This window comes from Cupressus sempervirens, chromosome 8, assembly GCF_028749045.1.
Source record: "Cupressus sempervirens isolate cs-2001-9-10 chromosome 8, ASM2874904v1, whole genome shotgun sequence".
NCBI classification, from domain to species: domain Eukaryota; kingdom Viridiplantae; phylum Streptophyta; class Pinopsida; order Cupressales; family Cupressaceae; genus Cupressus; species Cupressus sempervirens.
The window spans coordinates 29,291,145-29,319,067 of NC_143125.1; the positions used below are offsets into that span (position 1 = coordinate 29,291,145).

Below are 27,923 nucleotides of genomic sequence, written 5' to 3' on the forward strand. Positions count from 1 at the left end.
AAAACATAAAAAATATTGTACCTACTCAAAAAAATTGTCATTTTATGTAATGGCGAAGCATTATCTGCTTTCTATGTCGGAAAGTAGATATCCAACTCAGTAGATCAGATTAAAAAAATGAAGCATGTAGGGAAAATAAATTTACATTAACTATGGCTTCAGACTAGTTTCCAATTACACCGTAGCTTGCAATTCGTAAATAACTTATTAAATCAGCTCCTTCGCTGACACATGCTCAACTAGAAGATTATCATACATGGGAAACAAGGTTGCCATGCAAAACCAGACCCAACCCTTTCAATTTACCCATCAGAACGGAGTAATGGGCAAGGACAATAGGTAAATTGGTATTAGATATAGAGGATTATAATATATACAAGGCACGACTCTCACCTGTTAGACATGATTTGAAGTGTGCAAAAATGTCAGGATCAATAAGGTGGTCAAATCTCTTTCTGATCTGATTTTCTGCAATAATAACAATAACTGGGTTAAATTTTATGTAATTATACCACTTACTAACCCACAAAATCGTGCAAGAGCTGACTTTCCACATATTTTCTGAACTGAATGTTGGGTATCAAAACCATGATTTCCATAGCCTTCATCATCACCATGGTGGTGTATATTAAAATGGTAATTAGTGTCCGACGCAGAATCATCTCTACATAAATAAAGGGCATTGTTCACTTTTCTTGGCCTCCACTGTGACGCACACCTAAGGTTAGAGACACACCTCCATGGCTTCCTATTTGTCTAGGAGTTAAATCTTTGTGGGAATAATTGCCACCCATTCCAGCAGATTCATGGTTGTAAGTTAAATTAATTGTATTATCATATTCTTGAAAGCTGTTGCCATCCAAATCAGGTCTAAATCTCTTCATGCCTTGTTCAAAATTAATGCACCCATGTGTTTCATCAAGCAGTTTTCTGTCAACCCCAATGGTTGGTCCTGTATTTACAGAAGATAGGGAATCAACATTAATTCTCCTTTTATTCATGCTCATATCTAATTCTCTTGTGCCATCAACTTATCCCCTGAACGAAACTGTGATTCTAGAGGTATGCTCAGGGCTGTACCACTACTTTCCTAACCAGTCTGTGACGTGCTTCCACCATCATCAACTTTGGAACCTTCACATTCAGAAGAAGATTTCTTATCATATACACCCCTCAATCCAACATCATCTTTCCATTTTTGTTCATTTTCTTTTCATCTCCCACTGGACTTTCAATTTTTTTCCTTGACTCATTTTCTTTCTCTTTTTGGTAGAGGCATTCATATAAGATGTCTCCTTTAATTCCTGTATGTACATATCTTCTACAATTGGCTTCCATAGCCTAACTCTAGCATTTATAAATCAATTTGAAACCTGAAACAAGTTGTGCCAATATTTTTATAGATTAATTATTCCAACTGGTAATCTTTAGCATGTTCTCTTATAAGTTTCAATAACATTAAATGCCGGCAAAAACTTCAAGTAGTGCCTAATAATATACAATTCCTAACAGTATACCCTCAATGGCCTCTCTAGAAGAACAACTTCCATGAATCTTTCAGCAAGTATAATAACAATTTGTGCAAAAATGGTTGATACAGTGAGTGGCTGGGTTCTATAGGAAAATAAAGTGTTGAACAACATGAGAAAAATACAAGGAAGGATTCCAAGGTCCACATTGGAAAAGTCGTGATAGGCAAAGAAGAATCATCACTTACAGAACTGTCAAGGCAACCTCCTCAACTGGGGACTGCTCCTCCACTATTTTTGCATGTCCATTACCGTTATGCTCCACTGTCAAAGCAATTATTAGACCTCAAGCTATTACAACCATGTACTGGCATTTTTTCACAAAATCTTCTGTTCATTCATTACACCCATATACCAGCATTTTTTCACAGAATCCTCTGTTCAGTCATTACACCCATATACCAGCGTTTTTTCACATAATCCTCTATTCAGTCAAAGCTTTTGAGTTGGTTTCTTATGCAATGGTTTAAAGTGCTGCAAAACTTGACAGTGTTTTGATGTGTCTGGCATTCAGTCAACTAACACAAAATTCTCCAAATCTTGGTTGATAACCATTATAAAGAATGAAATTCTGCTCTACAATGAGGTCCTAAATTTTTGTACTGTTGTGGTTTTTGTCCTTTTTTTGAGCTACTTTTAAACTTGATTCCATTAGCAATATTTTAAAATGGTATGATGTAAGTCATTTATGAAAATTTTATATAAATGTATTCAAGAATTGTGTAGTGAAAGGTACAGGCCCATACAACATGCTTCCAGTTAGATTGAGGTGGTAAATGTGAGAAAGATTTCCTACACTAGGAGGAATGCAGCCAGAGATCATGTCATTCTCCAAAGACACAGAGCTAAGATTAAAAAATTTTCCATAACTCACAAAGATCGGACCACTATACCCTGAATTAGCAAGCCTCAGCTCTTGACGCCTTCTGAGGCTCCCAAACTCAGCTGGTAAAGGATTGTTTTCTTTTGTAAAGTATTGGAGGGTTTATAAGGTAACCAAAGAAGGGGGAAGCCTACAAGTAAATTTCTGGTTGCTAATAGCAATAAAATCCATGCTTGTCAGGTTTCCTAGAGCTACAGGAATGTGTCCTGTGAGAAAATTGGAGGTCAAATCTACTTATAAACTTTATGCTTTAAACATATTCATAAGCCATTACGCATATTAGCATACAGATGTAAGCAACAGTTCATCATTTTCTCTAGAATTAAAATACTATGATGAAATCAATTTAAGGAAAAGAACCAGGGAAGCCTTCAACAAACTTTTTGACACCTAAATGTTTTCAATCGAATGACCAATTATTCTTCCATTGTAACAACGACAGTGAATGATAAATTAAAAAATACTCAACAACAAATTTTGTCAAAGAAAATTAAAATACAGCTAATAACTTTGACCTTGCTGCCCATAGTTGAAGTATGTTCTTTAAGGTCTGATTCATCTTTGATATTGAGCTTCTTGAGTGGGTTTTTGTCAGACAGAAATGCACTTTAGTTCAATGCTTCAAAGGTGTCATTCAGATTTCAAATGTTGTGTTTGCCATGGATGTACAGAACAATTCTGTACAACACAGTTTTAAAAGGAACCCATCTCTTCACTTTTTGATAGATCTAATTCCTGGAAAGTATGTTTGTGGAGCAATGAAACATTAGGCGAGATACATTAACCTTGACTAAGTCTTGCAAAAATGTGGTCTCATGAGGTGTTTAGATTGAAGGACAAATTATAAACAAAAATGTTGAGATACACTATAATGTTGAGAGAAAATGTAGCCTGTGCTAGTATTTCTCAATCATATACGGTGACCACTAGTTATGCACAAAATTCATCTTTGCCAGCATACTCACTTCCTATGCCTAGAAAAAAAATTTAGTCTATGGAAGAGGCATGAGAAGGGTAGGAACACCTATCAAAGAATAGAAGTAAGGAGTTTTAGATGTTGTGATTGGTAAATGCCTTATAAGATGTCAATGTCAATGATGGAAGTCATAGTGTCGTTCAGATTTCAAATGTTGTGCTTGCCATGGATGTACAGAACAATTTTGTACAACACAGTTTTAAAAGGAACCCATCTCTTCACTTTTTGATAGATCTGATTCCTGGCAAGTATGTTTGTGGAGCAATGAAACATTAGGCGAGATACATTAAACTTGACTAAGTCTTGCAAAAATGTGGTCTCATGAGGTGTTTAGATTGAAGGATAAATTATAAACAAAAATGTTGAGATGCACTGTAATGTTGAGAGAAAATGCAGCCTATGCTAGTATTTCTCAATCAGATACAGTGATCACTAGTTAAGCACAAAATTCATCTTTGCCAGCATACTCACTTCCTGTGCCTAGAAAAAAAATTTAGTCTATGGAAGAGCAATGAGAAGGGTAGGAACACCTATCAAAGAATAGAAGTAAGGAGTTTTTAGATGTTGTGATTGGTAAATGCCTTATAAGATGTCAATGTCAATGATGGAAGTCATAACATAGTATGAGTATATTGGTTAACAAATTCCTAGATCAAACTTAGTTTTATGGGATTTTTCAATAGGAATTATGTTTGTAGGATGTGATCAATTAAAGGATTGACAAAACACGTTGAATAAATATGAAGAATGGACTTTGTTGAAAATGACATTTGGAAATGTTCTCATCTTTGTAGATAAATATTGATAATTTAAACTCAATAATTTCTAGCTGTTTGAATCCAATTATACTGCTCCAACAAGGAGCCCTGTTTATAGGCGCCAATATCTTGCATACTATTGGGACCTACCAAATATAAGAGCTCAGCTAAAATGGGAGGTTCCTTACTATTACAGAGAACCTAGACCCAAGGTATGGGAATATGGTAACTTGGAAGGTCATTATTGGCATTATCCTTAGCCTATGAAAGATTACCATACCTATTACATTTAAAGTCCTATCGTCCCATGCATTCACCCTTCTACTGAGACAGAACTGCTCCAATCCTAGCATTGCTAAAACTCCTTGATTCAGGACATATACCTGATGATATTCATGGGAAGAGATGGTAGTGTGGGAACCCACAAATGGGTATGGAAGTGATGAAAGGCTACATAGAATCCTCCAGAGGGACCCGAAACAATGACTAAACCAAGAGAAAGATGGAGAGAAGCCCTACCATTTTCTTCTTTCTTTTTGTCATCGAGGACCCTTTCTAGAGCGATTTGCATCAGTAACAAATATTTCGTCCAAAGGAGGAGCCAATTTAGATAGGGAGCCAATATGGGCCTTGGGCAACCATTCATATGTCGCCTTTGCAAATTCATGGAGTTCTCTATAAACAATCCATAGAAGAGAACAGTGATGAAAATGCTAAAACCAAACCTTTTCTCACAATGGAAATTTTTCTTCTCCTTGCATATGAAGTCCAGAAATTGATTTATTTCACATCCACTTTCAATTACCTTACCATGACTTCAAAAACATTTTTACATCGATGCCAAATCCCTGAGATTCAATTAATAGAAATAAAAGTTATGCTATGAGAGAGATATTATTTGAGTAGAAATTGATTTCATCAAAAAAAGGAAGGGATTGAGCACATTTGAAGGCATGAAGCATGACAAATTTTGTAGGTTGTAGTCCAACTAGCCAGTCTCACTAAATAGATATGGCGCATGATAGGAGATTTCAAATTTGTGACCTTTATTTAAAGTAGTTCTAAGAATCGATGACAATAATTGTTGTATTTCACTTCTGCACATATTAGATGTTAATGTCTTGAAAACCATTTTCTTTTAGTTGGAAACCATTTTTTGATAAAAAAAAATCTGATGTGAGACAACTTCTAGCTAGAGGTAACTCCAGAAGGAAAGCCTATCGGCTAATTAATTTTTCACTTTAAATTTGTCAAAAAAGTTTATGCAAAATATTGCTTAATTATTATTATTATTATGAGGATTCTGTTATCATTTAGCTATTTGGAAATTAAAATATTTTTAATAATGAGGTTATTTATGATTTGAAGTATTTTATAAAAACTAGTTATAGAAAATATGACAATTTCAATACAAACTACAATTATTTTGGTTATTAATATTTCTTTTGATTGGTAATGATAGTAATTCTGTTAATTTAAAAAATATTATAAGAGGTTGACTACCATAGAAGGTCTGATCATGTTGGAAACATAACCTCTTAAGAACCTAAACACTCTGATTACAAGTTAACTTTTGGTTTTACATCATGATCACTACCCTACTAGGCCAACGTGTGATTAGAAAAACAACAATCCATCAAACTATAGAAGAAATAACACAAACCCACATGACCCACTTGGAACCATTTCACTACAGGATAAATTTGGAATAACTTCACCTAATGAAGCCATAGGCACTCTCCTTTAGATAACAAAACCTCTAGATGACCTTTCTCGATCCCCCATTAGCAAAATATCCTCTCTTGCTAGATGCACCTGATCTTGCTCTACCACAGCTGAGGAGCCTGAGGCCTTACCCCTCTTGCTAGCCTACTAGAATCTGAAAATGAACCAGTGAGTGATCCATGTCATGAATAGGGAAACATCACCTTCCCTTTCCTTGGCTTGGGATCAATATGAAATGTGGAAGCCAACATGTGAGATCATAAGAACAAGATAAGCTTCCACACGAAAATTCTTGAAGAGTCCAAACCCGTAGGAGGATCCATGGCGTTCAGAGTTAAAAGGTAACAGACCATGTCACAAAGGGAAAAACAATGTAAAAAATACAATGTTAATGAAAACACTGAATGGTCAGGATAGCCTACGACAGGGCATAAAAATTTAAAAAACCAACTTAAGAGTTTAAGTAGCCATGAAAACTAGCTGTGTCTTACCTCAACAAAATGCGTTTGAGCCAAAAAATTGCATTTGAGATCGTCCAGGCTCTGAGCAGTCGATGATTTCCAGCCCACACGTTCTTTTTCTGTTAGATTGAAAACCCAAAATCCAGAAGTGCAGATTAATTACAAACCAGAAAACTCTAATGCAAATAGAGAGGAAAACGAGCCCAATATATTAAACAAACAAGAGATCTTTAGGGTTTTTAAATACATGTTTATTGTGTAGATCGTTCCCATTGAAGACGCCGATGACTAGGGCATGATAGATGAGAATACAAAACGTGACATAAATCACGCATAACTCGTCTTGAGTTGCAGCCATATCCATCCCGTCCTCTAGCCTCTGTGCGAAGAGCTCCTGATCCCCTGTTCGGAATGTCGATGAAGCCCTTTTGACAACGCCGAAACTGAGTCGAGTGCCCAGAGTTTTGGAAAGATAACGATCAGTCATATTAGGAAAACTCTCACTTTACCTATTGTCTTTATTTAAAACAATTAAAAAATAAAAAAATTATTTAAATATAAAAAATATGTTAAAGACATTATTTATATTTTGTCTTTAACTATCGTCTTTAATGCTGTTGTATGTAGTAGTGAATGCTCTTCCCCCAGATTGAAGAAAAATGCACAAACAAACCAGGGTTTGTGTCTCCAAATCACAACTTCAAAAAAACCTTCAACAAAGCAGCAGTAGGGAGGCTCTGATACTATGTAGGAGTTGATGAAATCCAACTCCATAGCTCACCAAGGTCACCTGCATGCAAATAACCTGTTGAAGGGAAATCAAGAAGGAGGAGGTGGAGCTTGGAAAAACCCTAAATGGATATGAGAGAGAAATAATGCAAAACAATAAAATTGTATTTACAATGAAAATGAGTTGAGAAAATACAATGAGAGAACCTGAATATAAAGGCCTCATGGAAGCTTGTAGAATAAGTTGGAAGGTGGTAGAAGATAAGGTTGACAACTAAGCACACTTCCACAAAAAGGTGGAAAATGCTAGAAGGGAACAAACTCCCATGTTGTCAACAACTCATCACTACATGCATTAAATATTAAATATTAAATAAATGCATTAACCTAAGTAAGCTTACGTAATAGAATAAATAATTAATAATTATTTATTTATTTACTCTAGCATCAGGTACAATCATTAATGCACCCATTACAATAACTTTGGCATGATATATTTTTAAGTTTTGCCTTTCAAGAAAGGTGACTTGAACTCAAATATTTTCCCAAAATACATATGCCCATTAATAACTACCATTGAATTAATCTTACATTTTTTTACCACATTATTAGGGATTGACACATTTTTAGTAAACAGATAGATACTATAAAAAAATTGACAAGATCAAATCACCAATCTTCTAAAGCATATCATCTAAATCTCTTCTTAAATTACATGACCACTTTTGATAACAATAAAACCTTCACATTTTGATGGATAAATTCTTTCATCACCAACACAAATACTTTGCACCTGATGCCATTACAATTAACTCCTACATTAATAGATAACTTTAGAGACACGCACAATCCATTCATACCCCTAGGATCAAGCCAAAAACTCACAAGTTGCTAGTCACTAGATTCTTGTTTGATTGAAAGTTCCTCTTTAATTGCTAGTCATCATATTTTTTTATTAATAACAACATAATCCTTTAGATAACTAAACGCCATTATCCTAGCTAATCTCCTTCACACAATTTTTTCTAGTCTCAATTAGTAATCAACTTTGCTAGCTCAATTAAGTTAGACCCTACAACTCCCCAAATCACAAAAAACTATCATTTATTCTTTCTATTTTCTAAAGTATCCATCTCCACATATGATGAGATTGATGTCAACAACCTCAGCAGTGATTTTAACCAATGAAATCCTTTCACCTATGTGCCAAAAATTAGCTTTCACATTGTTTGACTAGCATGATCAACAACCTCTTTTGAGAAATTTATTCGAATCTCCCCTCTCTTCAATTGTGGCTCCACTTTGTCTTGTTTGCAACATTGTATCACCTACAATAGACCACATAATTTTGCAAGCACTTTCACAAAAAACTAGTTGATTACTTATGACAATTATATGAATGCTCCCTCAAGATCTTATAGCTTACACTTCATGGATGAGATTTATCATCTCATGAGCACAAATGTAGTAGAATTCTTCACAAAACTTGAGTGCTTCACATCTATTTTTCTCATCTTTGCATACTTACTAGATAGTGCTCACTACTTCTCACCATATCTTTGATACCAAGTTAAATACTATGGCAAAAAGGAGAAACTCCATGACAGTGCACTTTGTCAAACATAGGCCCTTAGCATGTAATTTATAGAAGACTACATCATTAATGTTACAAGTAGCATACATAAGAGTTAGTTGTAGCTTTAATGGTGGTTTAGTGAGATAATGAGAACATGAATTATGCAAATGGATGATGATGGTTTGAAGCAGCTAGGTTGGCAATGGATGGTTATACAATGTTTGATCTGTTTCAACCATTTGAACATGATCAATTTGTTTTAACACCCCCATAAATTAATTATCAAATTATCTTAAAGATACACCCTTCATCCCCTTACCCATAATTTAGAACCATTAGGTCTTTGCTTGAAGCTTTCTAAGGTACCCATTTACAATCACTTATCAATTTTTTGATATGACTTCCCCTCATCATAATCGCTTTTGATTTTTATGGCTTACCCTCGTCTAATTTAATTCTAAATTAATTTAGTTATCATAACAATCTAAAGATTTTCAATACACACCAAAAAGATAATGATTATTCATTATTATTTTTATAAATTAATAAATTAAATATAAATTGAAAAAATAAACAATTAATATAAATGAGAAATTTATTTAAAAGAGAAATAAAACAATTGCTTGAAATTGATATGATAATAGATATAACACACAAGATATCAAAACACTTTAATATTATTAAAAAATAAAAGATAAAGAAAGTCAACACTTCTTTATTGACATTATATAGAGGTTTGAAAGTGATTGAAAACACTTAACAAGAAACATAACGTTTAGTTATTCATATTATACATAGGTTTGAAATTGATTGAAAACACTTTAAAAAAACAAGTTTACGTTGTTATAAATAAAAGGTTAAAAAGTCAATACTTAGTAATTTATATTACATAAAGATTTGAAGGTGATGGAAAACACTTATAAAGAAGTAAAACACAAGACTTATACAACATACAAGCTATCAAAATGTTGTTAAAAATTCAGAACAAAAAAGTCAAAACATTTATTTATTTATGTAAATATAGATTTAAGACATTTGTCACGGTTGGCAACGTAAATGGACACTATGACATCCTCTGCAATTTTATAATTATTTTTCTCTGGTCTGCACAATTCATCTAAATCGGCCCAAAATACTACATGAAATCGACGTCTGAAAACTATGGTGTAAATGATTCTTTTGTACACAGCATTGGCCGGCTGAATGAATATATATTTTTCTTGAAAATCTCCTTTATTTGTGGAAACTGTTGTGTGCATAAGCTACACCAATATTGGTTGCTTATTTGTGGAAAACAATGTACACTTTTACCAGCTGACAGCTACGTGTCACTGAAAATAAACAAAATCCCTTTTTTAGGGTGTAGCAGTGACGGATGCAACAGTTCCTCTTCCAGTTCCATATATCGCTTTATATCGCTGCTTCATTATTTTAGTTTTTAGTTTTTATTTTCTTTGTGTTTCATTATTTTTGTTCTTATATTTTATTTTTTCTTATTATAATTTATTATAAAACGAGTTCTACAGTTTAAACTCTTAAGAAATTTTTGAACTACCTGCACATTTTCACCCTAACAATTGAGGAGAATTGAAATTCCTTCAAATGTAACTTTGCTGTTACTAAAACGTAATCCAAGTTTGTCACCTTTTTTTTACAAAATAATATCATAACCTTAATTCAAAACTAATTCATTTTAATTTTTTATTTTAAAAATATAATAATTCTTAATTAATATAAATTAAAAAAAATAATATAAAGTTCTCATGTTTGAAAAGAAACATAAAATTAGATAATAATTAAAAATAATAATATATAAAAATATCAAGCTTATTATAAGCTTATGAATTTTATTTTGAATGTAGTCATTATTTTATTTGGGTAAATAATTAGAATAATGAACATTTAAGGAGAAACATATGAATCTTATGAATTTGAATTTACATTTGTTATAATAAATTGATTTGATCTTATAATAGGTATAGGTTACATTGTTATTGTTTAAAAATGATTAAAGAAGTGATTTTATTAATTCAATAGTGTATCTATTTGTTTGTAGTTTTAATTTAGTTTCAAAGTTTAATTATTGAATTTTATTATATAGAATAAATATATATTTTTATAACACTGATCATTCTCCACTTTGAAATGAATAATATGAAGATAAAAGAGAGATAGAAAGATAAAAAGATTGATATTGAAAAAAAAAAAAAAAAAAATAGGAAGAAAAAATTGAAGAGAGGGAGGATGTGTATATGGGAGAGGAAACACCAAAACACCAGTTGAAATCGACGTCTGAAAACTATTCCCTGACAAAAAAATTTTGTCCATTGCCTTCGCCGGCTGAAACTCTCTATATTTTATTATCTCCTCTATTAGTTGAAACTGTTCTGCAGATGCTACAAGTCTACAACCAAGTTCAGCCAACTAATATTGCAGGAGGCAATGCAAGCGATGGGAAATCAACCTGTTGAGAGTACAGATGATTTTTTATCTAGTCAGGTATGAAAGAAGGAACGTAAGTTTCATACAATTGTATTTTGTCATGTCTCATTTTACTTTGGAATTAATTGCAGGAGAGAAAAGATGAAGGATGTTTTAATCATGCTCCAGATATGTCATATGACTTTCATGGGAAAGTGGCTGACATGAAGAAAACGGGGAGATGGAAAGCGTCATATTTCCTTTTAGGTATACTTCATATTTTCTACTTTCACCTGGGTCCAGATAAGTAGTTTTCTATTAAAAGAAGATAATTGCTCTACATGCTGCCATGCCTTGATTTATACAATTTGTAAGATTTGGTATCTTCTGTCTCTTTTGTCAACCATTTGACTTCACCGAAGAATCATATAACAATTCATTTTCCTTTTGTTTTACTGACTGAGAAGATCTAGCCAGTGTTGTTAGCAATGTGAAATTCAATGTTTACTGACAATTTTTCTTTCTGGTTTCTAGTTTATTTATATAATCTGTAAGAAGAATCACATAACAACCAATTTTCCTTTTTCTTTCTAACTGAGATATCTACTAGTCTGTGTTGTTGACAACATGAAATTCAATGGTCACTGATCGTTTTATTTCTCTCTGTTTTTTATGTGCTTGCTGCTGTTTCTTTATATTCCAAAAGTTAAATATTTATATAAATGATGAGTATAAACTGAGCTCTTATGCATTAACCCACGTTCAAATCTTCCATAGTACTTCGAATGTGTTGTGGGATTAACCGCCACATATCTAGCATTTATGAGTTGATAGATAAAATTTGTATAATATTTTTGCAGCGAACAAGGTGGCGGAGAGGCTTGCATTCTATTCTATTACAGTCAACGTGGTCTCCTACTTGGTATATGAGATGAATGAGAGCAGAGCCCATGCTGCTAATTTTGTAACCAACTGGATAGCTGCTTCCTTTGTCTTTACATTTCTCGGAGCCTTCGCTGCTGATGCATACTTGGGACATTTCAAAACCATTTTCGTCTTCTCTGCCATCTATGCTGTGGTAAACAATAGTTCTCGCCAACTATATATTGAAATCAATGATATTTTTAAAGTAATACCCACATAATATTGAATAAGAACAATCTGTTTTATTGTATTCGTCGTGAATGAGAGATTAGATGCATCTGGTCGAAACATAACCTCATCAGGTTGTTTTAATAAACATCTACTGGGGTGTATTTCTGGAACCATCTCAATGATAGAACTGAAACAGAGGAGTACAAGACAGAACAGAGCAAATACATACTTCATATCTTAAACACAAAATATACAAATAATTATTTTGGCACAGCTCTGCTACAGCAGAGAATAAATTCTTTTATTCTACTACGAATCAGATTTCTAATTACATTTATTTATGGAGATTTTCTCTCCATTTATGGAAGTTTCTAGAGTTCATAGACTTCTACCTGGACTTGGACAAATAGACATCCGTTTGCATACAAATCTGAGTATATGCATGCAACATTGTTAACTACAGTTGAACCAGTTATATCTACGTATGGACAGCAGATCAATCTTATCTAAACCAGGCATGTCATCCTAACTACAGCTTAACTGGAGGAGAGAATTAGATAACTGTTCCATGTGCAGTTCTAACCGATCGCATGATCACAATAGTAGGTAAATGGTGGAAATTGTTTCTCATGATCAAATAGATTCGGGAGAAATTACATCTTCCAACGAATCCAAATTGCCAAATTGTATGTTTCAAAAGAAACAAGAAGAACGTGCTGTAATTATGTTAATTTGAATCCACTAAGTGGGTCCCTAAATTTGACAGGGTACGGTTCTGCTGCTGTTAACTGCATCCATAAGCTCTTTCAGGCCACCTGAATGCACTGCCCAATGTGAGCCAGCCTCCAAAACTCAGAGTGCAGTCTTGTACTTTGCTCTGTATATCATTGCAATCGGCACAGGGGGAATCAAACCATGTGTTTCCTCCTTTGGAGCAAATCAGTTTGATGAAAACGATGCCAAGGAAAGAAGAGGAAGATATTCTTTCTTCAACTGGTTTTACTTTAGCATTAACATGGGTCAACTGATAGGCATAACTGTGATGGTGTATATTGAGAACAAGTATGGCTGGGTGTGGGGATTTGGTATTCCAGTAGGAGCCACTTTGGTTTCTATACTTGTCTTTGTGTGCGGAGCTCCATACTACAGATTCAGGAAGGCTACTGGGAGTCCTTTCACAAGATTTGCTCAGGTGTTAGTTGCTTCTTTAAGGAAGGGGACAATGAAGGTTGTTGATCATACTACTTTGTATGAAGTGATGGGCACTGCATCTGCTATCCCAGGAGTTCGAAAGCTTCCTTAAACTCATGAGTACAGGTATAATGTTCTCAAAAGATATGATTTTATAAATAGAATGTATTGTAATGATCTTGTGTCTTGCTAGTATGTTTGTAGAATCGAGCATTTCTTTAACATCAACATTTTAGATCATATTCTATGATTCATCATCAGAATGAGAATGTTCAAAGAATCAGTCTCAAAAACATGCTAGCATGATCATGGATTGTGGAAACTTGCTGCGTCTGATCTTGTGTTTAAAAGTTGAATTTCATTTATATATTGTCCATAGTGGGTCAGCATCCCATGCTGGATTCCCCACATGATTTAACAGCCTCTAGTGATTAAGTCAAATAGTTATAGATGATCTTTTGAATAATAGAAACCCAAATGATTAACCTAAATAACTATTGCTCATATGGGCATTGTAGAATACCTCTTCATCAACATGTTTAAAGATTCAACTCTATTGGCTAGTAGGTTTACTAATTGTATCTGGAATGGTGCAGATTTCTTGACAAAGCAGCCATACTCACAGACTATGACTACATACAACTGGAAAAGAGTCGATGGAGTTTGTGTAGTGTTACACAAGTTGAAGAATTGAAGTCACTACTGAGAGTGTTGCCAGTGTGGGCATCCACCATTGCTTTGACTATCTCATTCACACAACTGTCAACTTATTTTGTTGCCCAAGGAAAGAAATTGAGGCGAGAGCTCTCCTCCGATTTCAGCATCCCACCACCTTCATTACCACTTTTTTCCACTCTGAGTGCCATTCTTATCATTCCTTTCTATGACCGAATCTTTGTTCCCATACTCAGGAAGGTCACGAGAGTTGAACATGGGATCACGTCCTTGCAAAGAATTGGCTTTGGCCTGTTTATTTCGATCATTGCTATGGTATAAACCCTAATCCATCTTGTCTTTTACTATCTATATTAGTTGAAATAGTTTTATGATTTTTATTATTATTTATGTTAGTTTGGATTTTGAGTAATTATGATTATGATATTATTGTTATTAATTGTGTAGTTTTCCAGTTCAATTTATTGATTTATGTCTTATAAGTAGTATTTAAAAAGAACCCATCTTTCATGTAAAAGAATAGTATATAATCATAGGTTTTACAAATGGTAGCTAATTAAGTGGGATTATTCTTGGAAGAAACTCTATTGATAGATTATGAGTTGGATTGAAATAAATGATCTTTTGAGAAGATGCAATACTTTAGACGTCATGAGTACTGAATGTACTATTCATTCTCACTAACTTTTGTGAAACATACTCATGATGAAATCCACATCAATAAATTCCTTTTATATGCATCACTAAAATAAAATAAATAATAAGTAGGCCATTCATTTTCATGAAAATGAAATCTGATAATCCACTATCCATTAAATATGAAATAATTAAAAAACTATAATAGCAATATTATAATAATTCTGAAATATTTCTAGAAAAATCACTGTTGCTAATATACAAATTTTACAGACTTGTGCAGCAATCATTGAAAAAAAGCGGCTAGAAAAGGCAGAAGATATTAGCAAAGGCACATTGCCCATGTCTGCAATGTGGCTTGTGCCACAGTTTTTTCTGATGGGGAGTGCTGAAGTGTTTACTTACGTAGGGCAAATGGAGTACTTCTTCGACGAAGCCACAGATGGGACAAGGAGCTTGAGCAGGACACTTTTTCTAAGCGCATTTGGTATTGGAAGCTGGACGAGCACATTAATTGTAAATATCATTGAGAATTGTACAGGTGGAAAGGAAAACGGCTGGCTTAGAAATGATTTAAATAGGAGCCGTCTGGATTTATTTTACTGGGTCTTGGCAGGAATAAATATGGTTAACTTTTTCATATTTCTGCTGGTTGCTAAATACCAGGGGTACTCTCGTTCTTCCTCCAATCCAGGGGCAGATGACGTGAGAAGTTCTCATTTATAAAAATTTGAAAAATTATTCCATATCAGTATTGACCATAATAGAGTAGTCTGTAATTTTTGAATGAACTGTTATTTATTCCCGCCTCCAGAGAGACATAGGAACCATGTTATTTTTGTCTTGTACTTGATCTATAAAGTTACCGACTAATGAAAAGATATATCTTTCTATTGTTTAATCTGCGATATTTCTTTTCCACATAATATCTAAAGGTTTTTGATTTTCCAAAGTGAGAAATAAAGCTGACAAGTGAAACCAACAAGAAGTACCAACGGGATGAGAAGCATGTTTAAAACATGGAATAGAAGAGATATTCACAAAGGAGAATTGAGGAACACATCTTCAATCTATTTGTTGTATAGTCAATTAGGTAATAAATGTTGGTCATGAAGTTCGTTGTAATATTTATGACAGATGGCTTAAACATCACAAACTAAGCTTGATTTCTAGACTAAAAGTATTAAATAGTCAAAGTTGACTTATTTTTTGTGAGCTTAATTTTTCCCTTAGTTTGTGATGTTTAACGATGGCCTCTAAGTTAGAGATAAGGTTGGATTGATCAAAAAGATAAGACTAAGTTGGAGGTGGACCTTCTTGACTAGTTGGTTGGTCTTTGCTAACAACATTGACAAATAATAAATTTACTATTCTAACACCCAAATTAATTATCAAAATGGCTTAGATATCCCCCCCATAATTTAAAAAATCTGTCTCTTTGCTAGTAGCCTTGTTAGGTACCCATTTACAATTCGTTAACAAAATCTTATGTACTGCTTCCCCTCATCATAATCACTTTGGGTTTTCACGGCTTACCCCTAACTAATGAACTTCTCAAGTGGTTTCTTGCTAACAACAAATTCTCTACACAAATGGTTGCTAGCTGACCATAAACATTGCACTTGAGTGGTTTCAACTAACCACAAACCTCACATACTAGTGGTTACTGCTGACCAAAAAACTTAACAATTGGTTTCAAATTATCATAAACCTCAAAAGATGGGGAAACTAGTTTATAATGCACACACATCTTGATTATCACTCTAGGATTTCTTAACTAATTTTTGTGCTTCTTCTTGTACCTTCATGAACTATTGAGCCCATATAAAAAGTGAACCATCTACCAAAATACATGGGTACCCTACTAATGTACTCACTAGTTCTATAGTAATCCTTTTCACCTATATGGTCCTCAATATGTTAATCTAAAAGTCTTTGAAATGTTGGGTACAACCAATCATGCATCCCTTATAATGACTCAGATACAATAAATACCCTCCCATTGAGATACTACTATGTTCAAGGGTCCTAGCTTCTATAAGCTATATTGGCCTCATACAATTCTGACACAAACTTAGAAACAAAATGCTACAACTTCCAAAAATATCTCTTTTAATTTCTTTGTAGAAAAATGTAATTCTATTACTTAAACACATTTACTCAATACTATAGGGAATCTTTGCATTGATTTCAACAATATTTTGGCAATATAAGACATATCTAAAATAGATCTACACAAGTTCAATCTCTTTCACAATTTTTGTTTGGACTTAAACACAAATGGTTAATTTCTTTCTGACTCTAATCCAATACTTCAATGATCTCAATCAAGAATTTCCCTCCTCTCTTTTTCTTCTTAAACCTAACAACTTTTCTTCATTGATGATCATTTTTTGTTCTTTAATTCTTCTAAAACACATTCTCCTTCATTTGTGTTGCAATGGACTATTATTCTCCTCTATTCCCCCAACATGCCTCTCCACACAGATTACACATCAATTTGTAATTTATTCAATGAACACTTTAATCCATGATCTACTTTATTGATCATGATTTAGTTTTGATAGAATAAAACTCATCAATTATACAAGCCGCAAATAGTGACTTTGACTACAACAACATATTTATCTCTTGTAGACTAGGGGCTTCAACTTCTTCATATAACTAGTGGTAGAACTATTTAGTATGGCAACAAATCCACACTTTGGAAACTTCTTTCCATTGTTTAGAAAGCAATGATATATGCATACGTTAAGGTCTATAATCAATAGCTTCAACAGTGACTTGAAACAATGGTTTCCTTTGATTTATGAGCAACTTTCAGATTACTCGATTGACCTCCTTTCTGACACATTAACAACAAAAAAAAAATTCAACTCCTATCTTCATAGGGCTTCATGTTGGTAGACCTATTTCCATGCGTATCATTTGTTACACCCAAACTACACTTAACTCCACATCTCACCCACATTTCCTACAAATCTGCATAGAGATGAGATTACTTATCAGTGTTGTTAAATATGATACGATGGACTCCTTCCACCCATAACCTTCCTTTTGCCACATAGAATGTAGTTAAGAGTTAGTTCTAGTATGAATTTTGGGAACTTCTGCCAACATATGGATATTGGAAGCCCTCAATATATAGAGAGGCATTGGAATGCTTTGATGCAAGCAAAACAATAAAATATATCCTCCTCTTCTATTTGTTGTTTATTGTTTACGCTGCTACCATATATTCACATTTGTTTAGTTTTTTTTTCTCATCGTGTTTCTTTAGTTTATAAACTATTCTTATTTATCAACAAAACTTAGCATAGTGTTTCACATGAACTTCAAAAAAAAATATAGTTGCATTTAGAATTTTGAAAAATCTTTTGGTAGAGAAATAGTTAAGAGTGAGTAAAAGAAGTAGTGCATCTTTTGTAATTTTTATCAAGTACCTTTTTTAATGATTTTTCAAAATAGACACATCTTGAAAATCATATATATGTTCATGTGCTTCAAACAACTTGTAGTGTTCCGCTATACTAATAAAAAAATGATTTTTTTAAAATCTTAAATAATAAAATGTAGACAATATTTTTATATTCTTTATTTTATAGTTTGACAAGTGGATATTAAACAAATGGTACAAGTGTGTCTCTAAAAAGTCTAGAGTGTTGGTTTAAAGAATAAATTTGACAGCTGAGTGTCAATACACTTAACCATTTTTCACTATACATACCGAGCAAAGAGTAGGTGCTGAGAAATAACAAGTGCTGAGTAATAACAAATGCCAAGTAATATAAGGTGCCGAGTAATAACAAGTGTCGAGTAATGACAAGTGCCGAGCAACATAAGGTGCCGAGTGTTAATAAGTGCCAAGTAGCATAAAGTGCCGAGTGATACAGTTTTGTTAAGGTGCCGAGCTATCCAGGAAACAACATGTGCTGAGTATCAGTAATGCTTCAGGAGCCGAGTAACTCAGGATATCAGCATAAGAGTTTGTGATTGCACAAACTATGATGTAAACCATTTTTGTAGCCAACATAAGATAAATCTCGAAAGATATAGAGATAAGAACGAATCTTTTACATTTTCTATGCAATCTGCATGCAGCCAATTGGAAAATTGGAAAGGCATGTAACCAATTAGCAAAAGACAAGTATTGAGTGGGAAATTAAGAATCAATGTGGATCGTAGATTCATATCAAACCCTAAGTCTTCGAAGTCTTTTTTAAGGAAGATGAAAGTTTCATTGAAAAAAAGAGATGAGAGAAGCAGAGTAGTGTTAAAGGAAAAACATAATAGAATTCAGTGAAAGGAGACATAGAAAATAAGAGCAGCAATTTAATAATCAGTTGATAAGAACAAAGCAAAGAAGAAAATCAAAAATCAGATCTCAGAGGATCAAAATTAGAGAAAGAGCCAGAACAAGTACCTGCATTCAGCAAACAAGGATTGCAAACAATCAGGTTTATAATATCTAATACTCTCTTACCATTGTATTAGAAAGGAAATCCTATGTAGATAGGTTGGCTTAATAGCTATCTGTAGATCCTTATCAAAAGGTGAATAAATCCTTTAACAGGGTGACACTTCATGTTGAGTGTTTGAAATCCTTTAACCAGGTCACTATTGACACAGTGTAAAGCCTTTAACAAGGCAGGCCTTTAACATGGCAGACCATCATAAGTGGTTGAAAAATATTGCTGCAGTAATTTTTGTGGGTATCATCCCCACCCCGGTTTTACCTTCTTATTCCTAGAGGGTTTCTGGGTTACCAAATCCCAGTGTTATGTGTTGTGTATGCATGTTTTAGTTTCATATTTTCTTGATGTATTTACATGCATGCAATTTACTTTCAGTTAAAAGGTTTTATTGGTTAAAGTACAACACTTCTGATTCACCCCCCCCCTCTCATAAGTATTCTTTTCATATTTGAATATTCCAACAATTGGTATCAGAGCCTAGTTAGGTTCTCACAAGAAAAAGTCTAACAGCTTGGAGGAAAAGATCTAAAGATGGAAGCTTTCAAACTTGGAAAGATCATTGAAAATCAGGTGATAAATGTGCAACTTGCTCTGCATAGCTTGGAGGAATTTAGAAACAAGTTGAGAAATTCATTAAAAAAGAGGAAGGATCTAGCCATAGCCAAAAATGAGATAAACTACAAGGAGATTGATACCAAAAATATATTTTCCAATGGAGATACTAAAGAGTTTGATGCAGCAATTGCAGAACTGATGGAGAAAAAAAAAAGTTCAAGCAGATGAGATAAGATCTCTTAGAATGGAACATGAATCACAGGCTATAATGTTATGTGAAATCACTGAACAAAAGAAAAGAGCAATTGAAGATATAGTCATGATGGAAAATGACAAAAGGAATCTTGCAAATAGGCTTGAAGAAAAATGTACTGAATTGACAAAGATCTCAAACATGCAGATGGATACACTTGCTCAAATGATGAACCTTCATCATGAACTTAATGTGAAAGACATTGAGATCTCTACACTGAAGATGCAGAATGAACAATTGCAGAATGACCTAAGAAGAGAGAAAGAAGTTTCAGAAAATTTTAATTAACCCAATGAAGCCATCAAGTATTTTGAGCAATTACTGAAATCCCCAAGATCAACCCATGATACATCAGGACTTGGATACAACAACACTGAAGTTGGAGAATCATCAAAGAGTGCAGAACAAAGAAGCGACAAAGGTAAAAATGTCAAACCTACATGTCATTTCTATGGAAAGAAAGGTCATACATCTAATGTATGTAGAAGCAAGAATGCCCATCAGCATGATAAACCTAAAAGTATGAACCATTGTCATAAGTGTAAGAAGCAAGGTCATCAAGCATATGAATGCAGAATCAAGACTATTAAGACATCAAGATTTGAGGGTCACTATCATAATTGCAAGAAATATGGACATAGAGCTTTTGAATGTAGATCAAAGACTATGTGGACATCAAATCAACCAGCAAGGACATCAAACCATGAATTTTGGGATTACAACACCAGGTATAGTTGTCACTATTGTCAAGATTATGGACATACACCCCAGAATTGCATAAGAACCCATTTCAAGGGAAACTATTAAAGATGGTTGAGTCAAACTAAATGTTTTAGTTGCTTAAAAATTGGTCATGTTAGCAGAAATTGCCCAACAAGGTCAAAGGCACCAAGTTCTGAGTTCAGCAATAGAAAGGCAAAGACAAATGTTGAACACATCAGAAGTGAAATGAATAAGACATGGAAGAAGAAAGATGAAAGTAGCACATCAAGTGCAGAGATCACTTCACCTAATAGGTCAAGTGATCACACGTCATCAAATTAAGCAAGCATAGGTGTGTGGGATTGATAAAATAAGGTACATCAAAAATCAGTCCCAAAAGATTGAGTAACTGCAAAGAAGAAATCAGTATAAGCAGAGATGCCAAGTCAAAATTGAGAGTCTTGCAAAATTTGTCAAAATTGTCTTCAGATGCCGAGTTGCTAAGAGCGACCGAGTTGATAGATGATGCCGAGCTGTGAAATACTAATGGGAGCTGAGCAAAGTGAAAATACAATAAGTGCTGAGTAGACAGTTGTCAGCGCACTAAGCATTAATTACTCTATTTTGAAGGGTACATAATTCAATTTTTGATCATTTCCCACCATTCAAATGCGAAGCAAAGCCAAGAAGAGCGGAGAAGATCAAGGTTAGCTCAAAAGCCATTTGTGAAGATTTCAATAGCGATTCAGCACAAGTTTCATCGATTTGAGGTATTTTACTTAAGTGCCAAGCTACGTAGAGTTTATAAACTTGTTTAAATTGTAAACCCTAGTTTGGAAAACAATGGCATCTGGGTCAAGAACCACTAAGGGTAAAGAGAGTCATGAAATACAGCTGGTCAGTAATGAAGTAAAACAACCTGAATTCAAACCCTTTCCAGAAGTAGCATACAAGAATGATCCTGCAGGTGCATTATCAGTTATTCCTGATAAAGTTGTTATGGTCCAAGATGTTCGCAGATGTTATAACTGCAAAATTGGAGCCATAGGGGATTTAGAGATTTACAATGCATATGACAAGCTATGTGAGAACAAGATACTGAAAGATGAGTTCTCAATAGTAGAAAGAAAAGGATTAACCAAAATCGTAGAATTTTTTATTGTTTTCAAAATTGAATGGGTACAGATAGTTTTGAGCAGAATACATGATGGAGCCTTTTGGTTAGAGTCAAGGCCAGTAAAATTCACAAAGAAAACTGTCCATAGGGTTACTAGTATTCCAACCCTAGATCGGCCAAAGAACCTGCGAAGTGACAAAAGGGAAATAATAGAGAAAAACACAAGTGCTAAATGGAATAATAGAGGAATGACTATTGATGCAGTCATAGATCCTCTACTAGATTTTGCTGTGAGAATCATTTCACACAAATACTATCAATCAAGCAGATTGAATAGTGTGCCTTATATAGCAGTTGATGTTGCATATAAGATAATTAAAAAGGATCATACCTATGATCTAGCAGAGCTCATGTTTCAACAAATTAATGAAAACTTGGGAGCTATAAGGAAAAGCAAGGGAGCTCAGTGCAAATTCGGATTAGTTTTGGTATGCATATTTTTATATCTGATAAAAGAATTCCATTCAGTAGGTAAGGTAAGATGCAGTCCAGACAAAACAATTGTTGAACAAATCAATGGATATATTGAACAGATGGGTGAAAATTTTGATGCCCAAATGACTAGTTACTTTGAGGACTTTAAACAGTCCATGAAACAAAGAATGAGGATTCCAGTCTCATTGACTAAGAAATATGAAAAAGATATTTGTTTTCTTGTAGATATTGATTATACCTATATACAAGCAGTCATACCTAGAGTAAGATGGCTTAGGCCACTAGGTTATGAACTTGATATTGATCAAGCTTCTGCAGCAATAATAGCCCGTCTTGCAGAAGAAGTTGATAAGAATGCAAAAGCTTTTGGAACTTATGATGTTGTTAAATCAAGGGTGATAATAGATTTGAAGACTGCCTCAGTAGTAAAGAAGAAAGAAAAGATGGTGAGACAAATCAAGAGAAAATTTGGTGTTGAAGGTGAAGGAACAACAGAAGAGGAAGAAGAAGACATTGAAGATAAGGGAGATGAACCACAAGGTTTGACTCAAGGGTTAGGAGAAGACAAAGAGGAAAGTGCTAAGGAAGAAGAAGTCGAGGAAGCACAAGCTAAACCCAAGGTCATAAAAAGAAAGGCCACAACTCCTCCTGCTCCTCAACCCAAAGGAAAGAAAGTACCTGCTCCTGCACAAAAGAGACCGACTACAAGGGTTGCAGCACAAAAAGCCTAAGAGGAGGCAAAAGAGAAGAAGAAAACTCCAAAGAAGACTGCCGCCGAGTCCAAGAAGAAAAGAAAATTTGTTGCCCAGCCTAAAACAAATAAGGAGAAGACAGAGTCAGAGGACAATAGCCAATTTCAAGTGGTAAGACACAAACCTCAGACTACTGTTGATAAATTATGTTCAAAAACTAGGAATGATGATTTGAAAGGTTTAAAGAACCTAAATTTTTCTAAGCTCACCAAAGAAGAGCAAAATAAATTAGAGGAATCTATGTATGCTATGATGGCTGAATATAAGCACACACCTCTTGAATTAGATGAATCAATGCCTAAAGAATTGTACAAAATTGTAGAGGATAAATGGCTTTTTTGTTTACAAATGGAAAGGGAGATAAGGGAGTCAACATTAGCTAGATTGTTGCCTGATTTTAGATCAAGTAGAAAATGCAGTAAAAAGGCATAACAATAGATTCACTCCCAAGCATAGAGCATTCAGCATTCTACAAAACAAAATTGAAGAGGTAGTTACAAAATCCACAAGATTGTGGAAAATAGTTTACAAGAAAATAGATGATGTTTATAATGAAGAATATAAGGCAGAGGCAAGTGCCAAGATAAAGGAAAAGAAGGCATCAGGCATCAAAGAAAAAGAGAAGGAACAAGTGGAGAAGAAGGTTGAAGAAGAAAAGAAAGAAAAGGCACATACTGAGGAGAAAGAGTAAGAGAAAGATACAGCTGAGCCACAAGATCAAAGTGTGCAAGACACACAGGTATCCCCTCCTAGTCCTCCTCATGCCACCATGACATCTGCAGAGATTATAAAAATCAAGGATGTTACAGACACTTCAAACCCAAACATCAATCCATTAACTGCAGAGGATTTATAAATCCTTGACCAGTCATCACTAGTAGTAAAATTAAGTTCAAATCCTGTATTGGTCAGTGTTGATGAATTACGGAATCTAGAAGTTAAAAAAAAGACAGTCAAGGTGAAAACACAAGTGTCACCTTCGACCATACAAACTACTGGTATTCTATTTCTTCCACCACCACCTCCACCAAGTGTAGTCTCCTATACACTTAAAATGCTGAGTACACTAGCAGGGGAAATAAAAGAAACATATGAACAACCATCAAGTTCAACCCCACCTTGTCATCATCAAAAGGATACACAAGCTGAAGAAAAAGATGAGACAAAGAAGAAGGAGGAGTTTGCAATGTAAACACTGGTTGCATTACCAAAATCTAGTACTCCAACACAAACTCTTCAGTAGCCGAGCACTGATGGGTTGCAATTACAAATTAGGACACCAGGCTCAAGCTCATCAAAGGCAGTCAGGAAACTTCACTATGGAGTTCCTGAACTTGATGAAGAAATAAAGATTCCATATTATGAATCTAGCACTCTCACTGAAGAGAAGATCAATGAAATTCATAGTGCATTGGATAGAAGAAGGAGACAAGAAGCACTAAGAAGAGAACACCTTGAATGAAATCAAAGACATATTCACAGAAGCTTTCTGCTTACAGTCTCCAGATGAGTCAAGACCAATTATAGAGTAACTATCTGATATAGTTGACCAGGTGACTAGTGAAGACCAGGAAACAAATGCCAGATTGCTAGAATGGTCAGAAAGAAAGTTCCAAGGAAAGGTAAATAATAAAATATCTGGTGATATAGCACTATCACAAGTGGAACTGGCAAAGAAAATTGAAACAGTTAAAACTGTACTAGGAAACATCTTTTCCCTGTACAACAAGTTGTGTGATTTTTCCCCATTCACACAGGACACTAGCCAGAAGATACTGAGCTTGGAGAAAAATTTGAAGATTTCTAGCATGCAACTCCCCACAAATCTAGCTTAGAGTGAGAAGCATTTTGCCCAATCACTTCACACACAAAGAGAGTTAGTTGTCTTAGCAGCAGAGGAGGCAACCACAAAAGCTAAATTGATGCAAATTCAATCTTCAATTACTCCTCATTTGGAATTACTTCATAAGGAGCAGATAAATGTAGAGACAGTCCTCAAGAAAGACCCCAATCTCTCTACATATGATGTACTTGTACACCTAGCAGCAGAGATTGCCATCCAGTATAAGTCATTGGATGTTGCACTAGCAAATTGGGATGTAGCTCTGAAGGTACTCCTTGAAGTAAATAGTACATTTTTGGCTAAGTATGGCATTTCCCTCTAGAACCTTTGATGTAAGTGTCAAAAAGGGGGAGAATAAGTATGGGGGAGTGATAAGAAAAGATTAAGTATGGGTGAGTTAAGTACAGGAATGAAATGATAAGTATGATAAAAGGGGGAGATAGCAAATTTAATGATAAGTATGATAAAAGGGGGAGATAGAAAATGTTTGAAAAAATTTTGATTAGTCAGAATGTAGAAACAGGATAGAAATCACCGAGTGTACATACAGGATCAACTAACAAGGAGTCATAAGGTATATTGTTATTTGCTCCTAAAACTTTTGTAGCAAATAAAAAGATACATGCAATAATGACAAAGATACCAAGATCTTAGTTAAGTGTTTTTGCCACTCATGTCAAAGGGGGAGATTGTTGGTTTAAAGAATAAATTTGACAGCTAAGTGTCAATACACTTAACCATTTTTCACTATACATGCCGAACAAAGAGTAGGTGCCGAGTAATAAAAAGTGCTAAGTAACATGAGGTGCCAAGTAATAACAAGTGTCGAGTAACATGAGGTGCCGAGTAATAACAAGTGCTGAGTAATATAAGGTGCCAAGTAATAACAAGTGTCGAGTAACATAAGGTGCTGAGTAATGACAAGTGTCGAGCAACATAAGGTGCCAAGTGTTAATAAGTGCCGAGTAGCATAAAGTGCTGAGTGATACAGTTTTGTTAAGGTGCCTAGCTATCCAGGAAACAACATGTACCGAGTATCAGTAATGCTTCAGGAGCTGAGTAACTCAGGATATCAGCATAAGAGTTTGTGATTGCAAAAACTATGATGTAAACCATTTTTGTAGACGACATAAGATAAATCTCAAAAGATATAGAGATAAGAACGAATCTTTTACATTTTCTATGCAATCTGCATGCAACCAATTAGAAAATTGGAAAGGCATGCAACCAATCAGTAAAAGGCAAGTATTGTGCGGAAAATTAAGAATCAATGTGGATCGTAGATTCATATCAAACCCTAAGTCTTTGAAGTCTTTTTAAGGAAGACAAAAGTTTCATTGAAAAAAAGAGATGAGAGAAGCAGAGAAGTGTTAAAGGAAAAACATAATGGAATTCAGTGAAAGGAGACATAGAAAATAAGAGCAGCAATTTAATAATCAGTTGATTAGAACAAAGCAAAGAAGAAAACCAGAAATCAGATCTCAGAGGATCAAAATCAGAGAAAGAGCCAGAACAAGTACCTGCATTCAGCAAACAAGGATTGCAAACAATCAGGTTTATAATATCTAATACTCTGTTACCATTATATTAGAAAGGAAATCCTATGTAGATAGGTTGACTTAACAGTTATCTGTAGATCCTTATCAAAAGGTGAATAAATCCTTTAACAAGGTGACACTTCATGTTGAGTGTTTGAAATCCTTTAACCAGGTCACTATTGACACAGTGTAAAGCCTTTAACAGGGCAGACCATCAGAAGTGGTTGAACAATATTGCTGCAGTAATTTTTGTGGGTATCATCCCCACCCCAATTTTACCTTCTTATTCCTAGAGGGTTTCTAGGCTACCAAATCCCAGTGTTATGTGTTGTGTATGCATGTTTTAGTTTCATATTTTTTTGATGTATTTACATGCATGCAATTTACTTTCAGTTAAAAGGTTAAAGTACAATACTTCTGATTCACCCCGTCCCCCTCCCCCCCCCCTCATAAGTATTCTTTCCATATTTGAATATTCCAACATAGAGACATTAATATTAGATAATTTTATTCACCTAAAAACTAGTATGGTTAGAAAGGCCAAGAGATGCGTGAAATTATGTCGATAATTTTAGAAACACCCACTTAATAATGCACATTTATCCAATAATGATGAAGTTGAGAAAGTGGTTTCAAGATCACAGACTTGACTCAAAAATGGTTTCAAGATCACCATAAAGTTTAAACTTTAAGTTTCAAGATTAGCACAAGCCTTGCATTTAAGTGGTTTTGGCTAATCACAAACTTCACACACATGATTTTAGCTAGCATTGAACCTCTCAACAAGTGGTTTTGGATGACCATAATTTGTCACTATAGGGAAACCATTATCAGTTTGAATTTTTCTTGTTCTATACTTTCATCAAAATTGATTATTGAGTCAATATTAAAAGAAATCCATCTACCAAGATATATAGGTATCTAACTAATGTAATGACTAGTGTTGTAGGAATCCTTTGCAGATACATGGTTCATCACTATGTTAAACACAAATACCTTAGGGTGTCTGGTATAATCAATAATGCACCTATTACAATAACTCTGGTATGATATATAATTTTAGGTTTTTCCTTTCAAGAAAGGTGGTTTAGACTCAAATATTTTCCCAAAATACATATGCCCATTAATAACCACCACTAATTTAATCTTAATGATTTTTACTACAATATTAGGGATTGACATATTCTTAACAAACACATAAATACTGTAAAATACTAATGAGATCAAAACATCAATCTTCTGAAGGATATCATCTAGTAATCTTCTTAAATTACATTTTCACTTTTGATAACAACAAAACCTTCTTCTTTTGATAGAAATTTTTTTTCATCACTAACCCAAACACTTTGCAACTAATGTGATTACAATTAACTCCTACATTAATAGATAACTTTAGAGACACACATGATCCATTAATACACTTAGTAGCAAGCCAAAAACTCACAAACTATTAGTCACTAGATTCTTATTTTATTGAAAGTCCCTCTCTAATTACCAGTCATCATAATTTTTTTATAGATAACACCCTAATCCTTTAG

The 27,923-nt window shown here is 34.1% G+C and overlaps 1 protein-coding gene and 1 pseudogene across 1 annotated transcript; one reads left to right on the plus strand and one right to left on the minus strand.

Annotated features, from left to right (window-relative positions):
* Nucleotides 1-6,334: 6,334 nt before the first annotated feature.
* On the minus strand, nucleotides 6,335-6,910 carry LOC149541418 (uncharacterized). Its single transcript, XM_089796060.1, has 2 exons — nucleotides 6,580-6,910; nucleotides 6,335-6,451 (listed from the first exon to the last, which is right to left on the minus strand). The coding sequence occupies exons 1-2, from the start codon at nucleotides 6,817-6,819 to the stop codon at nucleotides 6,359-6,361; spliced, it is 333 nt and encodes a 110-aa protein (XP_089652186.1). The 5' UTR covers nucleotides 6,820-6,910; the 3' UTR covers nucleotides 6,335-6,358.
* A 4,178-nt stretch (nucleotides 6,911-11,088) lies between these two features.
* On the plus strand, nucleotides 11,089-15,381 carry LOC149541419 (protein NRT1/ PTR FAMILY 8.2-like; annotated as a pseudogene).
* The last annotated feature ends 12,542 nt before the right edge of the window (nucleotides 15,382-27,923 follow it).

Coding starts and splice junctions, on each gene's coding strand:
- LOC149541418 (XM_089796060.1), bottom strand. CDS start 6,819: ATGACTGATCGTTATCTTTCCAAAACTCTGGGCACTCGACTCAGTTTC. Junction 6,452..6,579: donor ACGATCTACACAATAAACAT/GTATTTAAAAAC, acceptor TCAATCTAACAG/AAAAAGAACGTGTGGGCTGG.